Source organism: Sprattus sprattus (genome assembly GCF_963457725.1).
Source record: "Sprattus sprattus genome assembly, chromosome: 5".
Taxonomy (NCBI): Eukaryota; Metazoa; Chordata; class Actinopteri; order Clupeiformes; family Clupeidae; genus Sprattus; species Sprattus sprattus.
In genome coordinates, this window is record NC_137924.1 from 19,235,018 (window position 1) to 19,247,117 (window position 12,100).

The following is a 12,100-nucleotide window of genomic DNA, read 5'->3' on the forward strand; positions in this document are numbered from 1 at the left end:
ACCTGATCAGCATCTAATTCTGTGGTGTTAATGCTTTAATCTTTCAGTGGCACCAACTATTGAGGTGGATCTGAAGCTAATTGAGGGTCTCATTGTCAAAGCTGGCAGCAAACTTGTCTTCCCAGCAGTCATGAAAGGAATCCCTACTCCCACAGCCAAGTGGACAAGTGACGGCAATGAACTGAAAACTGAGGGCAAATTCAAGGTTGAAACTGAGGGAACATCAACAGTCCTCACCATCAGTGAAAGTGCTCGCTCAGACAGTGGAGAGTACATTCTGTCCGTAGCAAACCCAGCAGGAAGCAAATCTGTTGCTGTGCACGCAACTGTGCTTGACGTTCCTGGTCCACCCATTGGCCCCGTCGCCATCCTTGAGGTTACCCCTGAACATATGGTCATCAGTTGGCGTGCGCCAAAGGATGATGGAGGAACTCCTTTGATGAGCTACGTTGTTGAAAAGAAGGATGTTAAGAAGCCCTGGGAGCCATGGTCAGTTGTCAGCTCAGGAAGCATGAGCATGAAAGCCAAGGTTCCTCGCCTGGAGAAGGGCCGTGAATATATTGTACGCGTTCGTGCAGAGAACAGGATTGGTATTGGTGCCCCACTAGATAGCCCACCAACCATTGCCAAACACATGTTTGTCCCTCCTGGTACACCAGGCCCACCAGAATGCTCTGATATCACAGAAAATGCTGTGACGTTGGAGTGGACTGCACCTGAGTCTGATGGTGGCAGCCCAATTAGTGGCTACATTGTGGAGCGCAGAGAACTTACAGGCAAATGGATTAGGGTCAACAAGACCCCTGTCCTGGATCTGAGGTACAGAGTATCTGGTCTTTTTGAGGGCAACAGCTATGAATTCAGAGTCTTTGCTGAGAATGTTGCTGGAGTGAGTGAGCCTTCCTCTCCATCTGAAACCATGAAGGCCAAGCGGCCTATTGGTCGCCCAGGTCCTCCCGCTAGCCCCAAAGTGAAAGACTGGAGCAAATCATATGCTGACCTGGTTTGGAGCAAACCCACAAGAGATGGTGGTAGCCCAGTGTTGGGATATTTTGTTGAATGTCAGAAATCTACCAGTGCTCAGTGGGACAAAATTAACACAGATCTCATTCCAATGTGTGCATTCAGAGTACCTGGTCTCATTGAAGGCATGGAGTACAAGTTCCGCATCATAGCTGCAAATATAATTGGAGAAGGTAAACCAACGGAGCTTTCTGAGGTAGTACTCGCAAAGGATATCCTTGTGCCTCCTGAGGTCGTCGTTGATGTGTCTTGCCGTGACCTTTTGACTGTCAGGGCTGGACAGATTATCAGCCTTGTGACTCGTGTGAAGGGCAGACCTGACCCAGAAATCACCTGGACAAAGGATGCAAGGGTGGTGGGCGGAGACAGGCGCACTGAAATTAACACATCGTACCCCTTGGCTGAACTGGTCATTGAGGATGCAGTCAGAGAAGATTATGGAAAATATACCATCCAGGCTAAAAACAGCAGTGGCACCGCACAAGCCACTATTATAGTCAATGTGCTTGACACCCCTGGCCCATGCCAGAATTTGAAAGCAGCTTATGTGACAAAAAGTTCCTGCATGGTGTCTTATGAAAATCCAGAGGACAATGGAGGTACAGAAATTACACACTACATAATTGAGTTCCGTCAGCCTAGCCAGAGGAATTGGTCCATGGTCTCAAACGACTGCACAAAACGTATCATTAAAGCTCCTCTTGTGGAAGGTTGTGAATATTTCTTCAGAGTTAGAGCTCAGAATAAGATCGGTGCTGGATCAGCAGTTGAGACAAAAAATCCCATTCTTGCAGTTGATCCTGTTGACAAGCCAGGTCCACCAGAGAATCTTCAGATTGCAGAAGTTGGTAATACATTTGTCTTCCTTAAGTGGAACAAGCCAGAGAATGATGGTGGCAGCCGCAACCTTGCCTATCATGTGGAGAAGAAACCTAAAGAGGCTGATGACTGGGAGAGATTGCACAGAGGTGCGATTAAGGATACATTCTTCATGGCTGACAGATGTATTGAAAATAAAATCTATCAGTTCAGAGTTCAAACAAAGAATGAAGGAGGAGAGAGTGACTGGGTAACAACCGCAGAAACACTTGTCAAAGAAGTTGTTGTGGAACCAAGCCTGAAGATGGAGGGTGCCTTTGTGATTAAAGCAGGTGAAACTGTTGCATTTGATGCCGACGTTAAAGGAACACCAAACCCAGAGATCAGGTGGACCAAGGAGGGTTCCAAAATTGACTTGCACAGGAGCCCCAGGATAAAAATTGAAGGTGGAGTTCATTTCTCCAAATTTGTACTTACACAGTCAAGACGTGCGGATACTGGAACGTTTGTCATCACTGCTACTAATCCTGGTGGAACCGCATCTGCTACAGCCGTGCTGAATGTGCTCGACAGACCCGGTCCAATCAATGACCTGATAGTATCTGGAGTTTCTGTGGATAGATGCAAATTGTCCTGGGAGATCCCAGAGGATGATGGTGGTTGTGAGATCTACAACTACATTATTGAGAAGTGTGAACCCCAGAGGGGCGTCTGGTCTGTTCATTCATCCGCTGTTATTACCAATTCTGCTAAAATCACGCGCCTCACTGAAGGAAATGAATACATTTTCAGAGTGCGTGCAGAAAACAAGATGGGAGCTGGCCCTGCAGTTGAGACTGAGACCATTGTTGCAAGGACTCAGTTCAGTAGGCCTGGAGCACCAGATGCACCAGAGGTGACGAAAGTTACCAAGAATGAAATGACAGTTGAGTGGTGTCCTCCTGTTAATGATGGAGGGAAGCCAATCACTGGCTACATTCTGCAGAAGAAGGAACAGCACGCGGTCCGATGGGGACCAGTCACAAAAGATCCTGTTTCTGGAACATCGATGACAGTGTCCAACTTGTTGCCCAACCATGATTACCAGTTTAGAGTCCAGGCTGAAAATGAAATTGGAGTAGGCATTCCAAGCAAGCCTTCCAGATCACTTGTTGCCAGGGATGCTGTTGGTATGTATAATACTTTTTGGTCTATTATCATTACTCAAACCTGTTAGCCTTTGCAGATATTACACTAAATATCTTTCTTCTTTGTAGGTCCCCCTGGCCCTGTTGGTAATTTCAAGGTATCAGATAGCACAAAATCATCTATTTCACTTGGATGGACAAAGCCCACTGATGATGGTGGTGCACCAATTGTTGGATATGTGGTTGAAACGAGAGTCCCGGGTGCAGCCAAAAAATCAGATGAGGCTTGGAGGAGGTGCAATGTTGCCGCCCAGCTGATTGGGACTGAATTCACAGTCTCAAATCTGGAGGAGAAACTTCTTTATGAATTCCGTGTTTCTTGCCAAAACCAGATTGGCTTGGGCCCAGCCACTAATCTTCCGTCAGCTGTTGTACCCAGGGAAATTCTTGGTGAGTTATTGTTCATTTTCTGATTGTATTGTTTATCTAGATGTCACCAAATCAATTGTAAAAGTGTTTTAAATGAATCTTCCAATCTCCACTAACAGAAATGCCTGAGATTGAATTGGATGCTGAACTTAAGAAGGGTGTGACAGTCAGAGCTGGTTGCCCAATCAGACTGGTAGCTACAGTCAGAGGAAGACCTGCACCAACAGTTTTGTGGAGGAAAATGGGTGTTGACAATGTTGTCAGGAAAGGTCATGTGGATATCATTGACACCATGACATTCCTCGTTATCTCTGAAACTAATAGAAGTGATACAGGGAAATACACATTGAAAGTATCCAGTGCAGCTGGGGAGAAGGCAGTGTTTGTGCCTGTGAAAGTTTTGGGTAAGTAATCGAAGACTTTGTCTTTTTGCTAAAAATGTATGCATTGAAGGATTTTCTGTACTTCATTTTGAAAATGAATACATTCTAAAATATATGCAATTCCTTTAAATAGATACCCCTGGACCTGTGATGAATGTGGAGGCTACTGATATCAAAGTGAATTCCTGCAAACTTTCATGGTCTCCTCCTGACATTGACGGAGGCAGTCCAGTGACACATTACATTGTGGAGAAGCGTGCAATTGACAAAAAGACCTGGGCAATGGTTAACACCAATGTGGACGTAGAAAAGACAACAATTAAGATAGGCAATCTTTCGCCAGGCACAGAGTATTACTTCAGAGTCACAGCTGCCAATGAGTATGGTCCTGGTGTGCCACAAGCATCTCCACAGTCCTATCTGGCATCGGATCCAACCAGTAAGTGTTATCTGGGACAATTGTCAAATATAGGAGAATTTTTGAATGCGTACTACTAGCCAATAACTATCCCTGAAAAGGGTAATACCATCCAGTAACATATGTTATACCTTTCTCTCTTCAGGCAAGCCAGACCCACCGCAGAAGATTGATGTGCTGGAAATTACCAAGAACGGTGCAACAATTGGTTGGGTGCAGCCAATAAGTGATGGAGGTGCTAAGATCGACGGATATGTGATTGATTATTTGGAGCTTAAACCACCAAGGAAACCTAAACCAGCAGAGGGTGAACCTGCCCCTGAGGGTGAAGCGGTACCAGAGGGTGAAGCGGCACCAGAGGGTGAGGCTGCACCTGCATCTGCTCCCGCATCTGAAACTGAACCTGAGACCGAACCTGAAGACGATGAAGACGATGAGGGCAAGCCAAAGGAGTTACCTTGGACACCATACACGGTTGTCAAAGGTTTAAGTATTTCTGTGGCTGGACTTAAACTGGGAAAGAAGTACAGGTTCCGTGTTGCAGCCAGAAATATCATGGGTTGCAGTCTACCAACGGAAACCAAAGAGGCCTATGAAATCAAAGAACTAATACGTAAGCTCTGTTTATTCACTATTTAGTCCATATAGATATAGAAATATACATATATATATATATATATATATATATATATATATATATATATATCATTTTAGAAAAATAAATATAAATAAATATTTTTTAATTACTTTTAGAAAACAATCCCTATGGCTGAAATCTAAATACATGTTTTGTTTTTTAGTGGAACCCAAGATTATCATGGCTGACACCATGTCTGCAAAGGCAGGAGCTAAACTAAGAGTAGAAGCTGTTGTCTCTGGCAAGCCCGCACCAGAATGCAAATGGAAACATGGAGAGAATGCTGTCGTCTCATCCAGCCGCCTTGCGGTGCACAAATCTCAAAACCTTTGTGTGCTCATTATCAAAGATGTCTCAAGAAACGACAGTGGTCAATATAGTCTTGTTGCAGAAAACAGCTGTGCCACAGTGGAAGAATCCATCAAAATTGTCATTAGAGGTCAGTAACCATTGTTGTACAGTCATGTCTAAAGAAGTGCCGTTTGAAATAATTGTTAGGGGTGTAATGTGAGGCAAGAATTATGAGTCATTACGATCATCTTGCGGACGTGCAATTTAAAAGGAATGTCTCAGCAATCCAATTGACAATTTTACCTTGAATATTCCAGATATCCCTGGACCACCTGAGCCTCCATTTGAGGTCAGTGACATTGATGCGGATGCCTGCACACTGTCCTGGAATGCACCACTGGAGGATGGTGGAAGCAACATCACAAACTATGTGGTTGAGAAATGTGATGTTAGCAGAGGTGACTGGGTCACAGCGGTGTCTTCCTGTGGCAAGACGGGCTGCAGACTTGGCAAGCTTATCCCTGGAAGGGAGTATGTGTTCCGAGCTCGTGCTGAGAATCGCTTTGGCATCTCAGATCCCATCACATCTGACAGAATGATTGCCAGGTTCCCCTTCAGTAAGGACATTATTTAAAACTAAGATTTATCTTTACTCTTAGAACTATTTACAGAGGCTTTGTCTATAATACTTATTTGTCTTTTTAGATGTTCCTGGTGAACCTCTGAACTGCCGTATCAACAAGGTCAACAAAGACTGTATGTTTGTGGCTTGGGACAGGCCAGAGAGTGATGGTGGCAGCCCTATTACTGGATTCTACATTGAGCGTAAAGAGAGGAACAGCCTGCTTTGGGTTAAGGCTAATGATTCTGCTGTTCGCACAACAGAATATCCATGTGCTGGCCTCATTGAAGGTCTGGAATATAATTTTAGAGTCTCTGCCATCAATCGTGCTGGACAAGGCAAACCTAGCAAGAAGACCGACTTTGTTACTGCAAGAACAGCCGTTGGTGGGTGGAGATTTTTTATATTTTTTGACAATGTTTGACAATGTTTGTGTATTATAAATTGTATGAACAGTGGAAACTATCAAGCTGAATGTTATATTTGGTTATTTACAGATACACCAGGTAAACCAGAGCCTCTTGATGTGACAAAGAACACCGTTACACTGGTCTGGACCAGGCCAAAGAATGATGGTGGAAGCAAGATCATTGGGTATTATGTTGAGGCCATGAAATTGCCTGGAGACACATGGATCCGTTGCAACACAAGCAGCCAGAACGTACCGAGAGAGGAGTACAAAGCTCAGGCACTGGATGAAGATGTCAAGTACCAGTTCAGGGTTATTGCAAAAACAGCTGTGAATATGAGCAGGCCTTCCGAGATCTCTGATCCCATCCTGATTTCTGCTGAAAATGGTAAGGACAAAAATAATGTATGGTTAGTTCAGCCATAGAGAGTGTTATCTACAAGATGTTTATAATTTTGTTATTTTTCCAATTGTAGTGCCTCCAAGAATAGAGCTCCAAATTCAGATTAAAAAGATGAGACCTGTTAAGGCTGGAAGAGATGTCCGTCTTGAGGCTGAAATCTTTGGTAAACCAATGCCAAAGGTTACATGGAGTAAGGATGGACAAGTCTTGAAGGGAAACCTAAATCTGAAGCTGACACAGAAGCGACATCTTTTTGGTTTGGAGATGAATTCTGTGACGAAAAAGCAAACTGGAGTGTATACCATTCTTGCTGAAAATGCAAGTGGTTCCAAGACTGAGGAAATCACAGTTCAAGTCTTGGGTGAGTGAAACAATGGTCTTCAAGATATACACTTAGGTCAATGCACATCTTGGCACATACGTTATTTGTGCATATGCTGTGATTCCAGTAACAAATTAATGTTTTGATCTTTAGACGTTCCTGGGCCACCAGTTTCTGTCAAGTTTGATGAGGTGTTAGCAGAAAAGATCAAGTTGAGCTGGGAACCACCCACTGCAGATGGTGGTGCACCTTTAAGTAACTATATTGTTGATAAACGCGAAACCAGCAGGGCTGAATGGGCCCAGGTATCTGCCAGCATCAGTGGTGAGGTCACTGAATGCACAGTGGAAAGACTGATTGAGGGACGTGAGTATCAGTTCCGTGTCCGTGCTGAAAACAGGTTCGGTGCTGGAGATGGCATCCTCTCAGATCCTGTTTTTGCAAGGAATCCATACAGTAAGTGATTATTTTTATATACAGATTTTGCTGTTAGTAGAAATGGTTAAAAAGTTATATGTAAATCAAAAAAAATCATGAGTTTGACTCATTCATCTATCATTACAGCTGCTCCTGGACCCTGTGACGCTCCAGTAATTACCAATGTCACAAAAGAGAAGATGACTGTAAGCTGGAAGGAACCTTCAGATGATGGAAAGTCTCCCATCACTGGATTCATGGTTGAGAAGAAAGAAACCAAAGACATGAACTGGACAAAAATTAACAGGAAGCCACTCATGGAGCGAACCCTTGAGGTTACTGGTCTCACCGAAGGAATTGAATATGAGTACAGAGTTATAGCTGTGAACAGGGCTGGTCCAGGAAAACCCAGTGAAGCATCTGTTGGTGTCTCAGCATTGGAACCCATGTGTGAGTACCCATACAAAAAAATATTTAGCTTTAAGATATCAAAACTCGAATGCATCATTGACTTGTTTTTTCTTTACCACAGTCCCTCCTGGTCCTCCTGTTTCACCAGTGGTTACAGACACCACACACAGCACAATCAGCCTGTCCTGGACAAAGCCAGCAAATGATGGTGGCGCTCCAGTCTTGGGCTATCTTGTAGAGTCTAAGAGATTAGATGTGAAAGACTGGATAAGATGCAACGTCCCGAAGAATCTTCAGGACACCCATTACGTTGTTTCCGGACTCTTGACAAACTCTCAGTATCAACTGCGCGTGTCAGCTGTCAACAAAGTGGGTTTCAGTGAGTCATGTGAAGTCCCAGAAAAACCTTTTGCCAAAGATATTTTGGGTAAGCAATACCTACGATTCCAGAAATATTTGCAATATTAAACTGTATATTTTAGATTTTCTTTTACTAATTATTGTGCCCTTGTCTTGATTACAGTGGCTCCTGAAGGTACACTTGATGCAGAGCTTAAAGAAACACTGGTGTTGCAGGCTGGATCTCCAATGAAACTTCATGCAACAATAAGGGGTCACCCTGCTCCTAAGGCAATCTGGGCCAAGATGAACACCAACATTAAGGACAGACAAGGAATAGTCATAAAGTCAACAGAGTCTGACACCACGGTGTTAGTTGAAAAAGTGAACAGATATGATGCAGGCAAATATATTTTGAGTCTTGAAAGCCTCAGTGGAATGAAGATGTACACAATAGTTGTTAAGGTTCACGGTAAGTTCCTTCGATTTTTGATGTATAACTTATTCTTACAATTGTAATGTTTTGGCTTGTACTGTATGGACGTTCCCTTTTTTTTTCTCAGACACCCCGGGACCACCGGCCAATCTTATGATTAAAGAGACTACAAAAGAGATGGCACGCATATTTTGGGACGAGCCTCTTATTAATGGTGGAAGTCCAGTGACAAGTTACATTATTGAAAAGCGTGATGCTGAGAGAAAGGCCTGGTCCTTGGTTTCAGACAAATGCGAAAAGACATCATGTAAAATTGATGGTTTGGAGGCAGGTAGATCTTATAGCTTCAGAGTAAAGGCTGTGAACGAATTGGGCATTGGCGAGGCATGTGAAACTGCAGATGCTGTGAAGGCCTCTGGTGAGTGATTTGTATGTGCATTTGCATCCATGAACAGTTTGGTTTCCACTTCAAATAACAGTGTTAGTAATTGCTGCAGAGATTGATAAAACAATCATTATTTTTCCAGAACAACCTGGACCAGTCATGGACTTCAAGCCCATCTTGGTAACCAAAGATTCATGCACTCTTACTTGGAAGAAGCCTATCAGTGATGGTGGCAGCCGTATTATTGCATACATCGTTGAGGTTCTCAATGATGACGAAGAATGGAAGGAGCTTATGAGCTCGAAGAACATGCAATACAGTGGCAAAGACCTCATTGAGGGCAAAGAATACAAGTACAGAGTTAAGGCTATGAATGATACAGGAGATGGTCCAGAGAAGGAACTCGAACTGGTGGCAAAGGACACTATTGGTGAGATTTCTTATTATCATGATCTACCTTCAACTCATATGCATAATACAATGGATCACAGTATATTCCGAGTCCATCATTTTTGACTCACATTTCTCTGTTTTAGTTCCACCGGGCTGTGATTTGCGTGACCTGCCTAACCTATGCTACATTGCTAAGGAGGGAAGCAATGTCCGTTTGAAGATCCCAATCATTGGCAAACCCATCCCAACAGTTAAATGGGTCAAGGGTGAGGACGAAAATCTCACTGACACCGGCAGAGTGTGTATGGAATCCACGCTAGTGAATACAACTCTGCTGATTCGTGACTGCCAGAGGAGCGATGCCTCCAAATACACCATCACTCTCAGAAACAGTTTTGGAACCAAGGAGTCAACCATTTTTGTCAGAGTGGTCGGTAAACCAGGGCTTCCAGTCGCACCTATTAAGCTCAAGGATGTCACAGCTGATGGTGTGACTTTGAAATGGGGTGCACCCAAGGATGATGGTGGCTCTCCAATCACAAACTACATCCTAGAAAAGAGAGATTCTGTCACCAACATGTGGGTCACTGTTGCTTCATCTGTAGAAGAACCTACATTTAGAGTGACTGGACTCCACGAAGGAACCACATATATCTTTAGAGTGTGCGCAGAAAACAAGTATGGAGTCGGTGAAGGTCTCAAGTCTGAGCCCATGGTGGCCAAGCATCCATTCAGTAAGAGATTTTTAAATATTTTAAAGTAATGGTTCAGTATTAATATCTTAATAAAATGTGAAAACAATTAATATGGCATGTTTTTTTTCACTAGATGTACCTGATGCACCTCCTCCACCGCAAATCATGAGTATGCGTCACAATTGTGCCTACCTGGTTTGGTCCGATCCAAGAAAAACTGGAGGCTCTCCAATCACTGGTATGTTTTTTAATCAGATTTGATTGTGTTTTATAAGTAGCAAATGTGTCAAGTAATGTTTTATTTGCCTGTAACTTTCTTCAATGTTTTTATTATTTTAGGCTACCATGTTGAATTCAAGGAAAGAAACAGCATGTTGTGGAAGAGGGCCAACCAGACTAATGTGAAAATGAAAGATTTCCAAGCGACAGGTCTAACTGAGGGTCTGGAATATGAATTCCGTGTCATTGCAATTAATTTGGCTGGTATTGGCCGACCAAGTGGACCAACTGAGCCCATGGTTGCCTTGGATCCAATTGGTACGTAAGAACATCGTGCCAGTTTTTAGATTTGGGAGGTTGATTTAAATTATATTAATATTACTAAATTGTTTCCCTTAATTACACTTTTGTTTCTCAGATGCTCCCGGTAAACCTGATGTTATCAGCATTACTAGGAGTACAGTAACACTTCAGTGGACTGAGCCTGAGTATGATGGTGGACACAGACTCACAGGATATATTGTTGAGAGACGTGATCTGCCTTCCAAAATTTGGGTGAAGGGCAATACTATGAATGTTGTGGATACTGCATACACTATCAAAGACTTGCAGGAAGGATGCAAGTATGAATTCAGAATCCGGGCCAAGAACTCTGCTGGAGCACTCAGCCCACCGTCTGAGCAAACAGACACTATTGTCTGTTCAGATGAATATGGTAATGATATATTTAATATAGTTGATCCCACACTTTATTGTGAATTAATGCTGTGTTTTTGTTATTCACTTCACCATTGTAACATTGTTACTTTTTGTTTAATTAATAGCTGCACCAACCATCCTTATTGACTCTACTGTGATGGAGGGACTTACTGTGAGGGCTGGTGACACAATTGTCATAACTGCCACAAGTATCTTGGGCAAACCTACTCCAACCTCTTACTGGTCTAAAGGAGGAAAATTGTTTAAACCATCGGATATATGCCAGATTGAGTCGACCCCAACATCATCTACTCTCTCCATCAAGTATGCAAGCAGAAGTGACTCAGGAGAGTATACCATTTCTGCAAGTAATCCATTCGGCATTAAAGAAGAAAACGTTAAGGTGAAGGTATTGGATGTTCCAGGAGCTCCTGGACCCATTGAAGCCAGTGGAGTTTCATCTGAAAAAGCCACCTTAACTTGGGCACCACCAACAGAAGAAGGTGGATCTGCAATTAAATATTACACTCTAGAAAAGAGGGAAACAAGCCGCCTTCTCTGGACCATTCTTGCTGAACAAGTCATTGACTGCCACTATGTTGCTACAAAACTTGTCCAAGGCAATGAATACATCTTCCGTGTCAAAGCTGTAAATCATACTGGTGCTGGAGATCCGTCACATTCTGAAGCTGTCAAAATTGTTGATAGATTTGGTGAGTTAGCCATATACTCATAACCATTAGAGCTCTGTAATATTTACCTGTCACAATATACTAATGTTAAACATTCTTTCTAGGTCCCCCTGGTCCTCCCTTAAAGCCGGAAATTGAAAATGTTAATGGAACCAGTGCAACTATTACATGGAAGAGGCCAGCCGATGATGGTGGCAGTGACATAACAGGCTACCTTGTAGAGAAGAAAGAAAAGAAAGGTGTGCGTTGGATCAGGGCAGCAAAGAAGACTATATCTGACCTTCATTTTGAAATTCAAGGCCTTGCAGAGGATGTTGAATATGAATTCCGTGTGACGGCTGAGAATCAAGCAGGCTTTGGAGAGCCAAGTGAACCATCTGTACCTGTTATGACCAAGGGTGAAGCAGGTCAGTTATTATTTTTTCTCTCTCCTGAATAAGTAGAAGTGGTAGCTTAATTAAGCTGGATTGTTAACTTAGTTTTTTATATGGGAATGTTCATTGTTCAATGTTTTCATTCAAGTTAATGAAT

At 43.0% G+C, this 12,100-nt stretch overlaps 1 protein-coding gene across 5 annotated transcripts in view; it reads left to right on the plus strand.

Annotated features, from left to right (window-relative positions):
* Positions 1 to 12,100, plus strand: part of LOC308365613 (titin-like) — a 139,944-nt gene that overhangs the window by 84,156 nt on the left and 43,688 nt on the right. For all 5 annotated transcript variants that reach the window (XM_080839089.1, XM_080839090.1, XM_080839091.1 and 2 more), the window contains 22 exons: positions 48 to 3,011; positions 3,099 to 3,419; positions 3,518 to 3,802; positions 3,915 to 4,220; positions 4,345 to 4,812; positions 5,000 to 5,275; positions 5,445 to 5,744; positions 5,833 to 6,135; positions 6,247 to 6,546; positions 6,635 to 6,922; positions 7,037 to 7,339; positions 7,448 to 7,750; positions 7,833 to 8,138; positions 8,235 to 8,522; positions 8,614 to 8,904; positions 9,014 to 9,301; positions 9,408 to 9,998; positions 10,093 to 10,197; positions 10,299 to 10,496; positions 10,597 to 10,893; positions 11,003 to 11,590; positions 11,674 to 11,976. In XM_080839089.1, the coding sequence (XP_080695215.1) occupies positions 48 to 3,011; positions 3,099 to 3,419; positions 3,518 to 3,802; positions 3,915 to 4,220; positions 4,345 to 4,812; positions 5,000 to 5,275; positions 5,445 to 5,744; positions 5,833 to 6,135; positions 6,247 to 6,546; positions 6,635 to 6,922; positions 7,037 to 7,339; positions 7,448 to 7,750; positions 7,833 to 8,138; positions 8,235 to 8,522; positions 8,614 to 8,904; positions 9,014 to 9,301; positions 9,408 to 9,998; positions 10,093 to 10,197; positions 10,299 to 10,496; positions 10,597 to 10,893; positions 11,003 to 11,590; positions 11,674 to 11,976 (9,672 nt within the window). The remainder of the gene's footprint in view (positions 1 to 47; positions 3,012 to 3,098; positions 3,420 to 3,517; positions 3,803 to 3,914; positions 4,221 to 4,344; positions 4,813 to 4,999; positions 5,276 to 5,444; positions 5,745 to 5,832; positions 6,136 to 6,246; positions 6,547 to 6,634; positions 6,923 to 7,036; positions 7,340 to 7,447; positions 7,751 to 7,832; positions 8,139 to 8,234; positions 8,523 to 8,613; positions 8,905 to 9,013; positions 9,302 to 9,407; positions 9,999 to 10,092; positions 10,198 to 10,298; positions 10,497 to 10,596; positions 10,894 to 11,002; positions 11,591 to 11,673; positions 11,977 to 12,100) is intronic.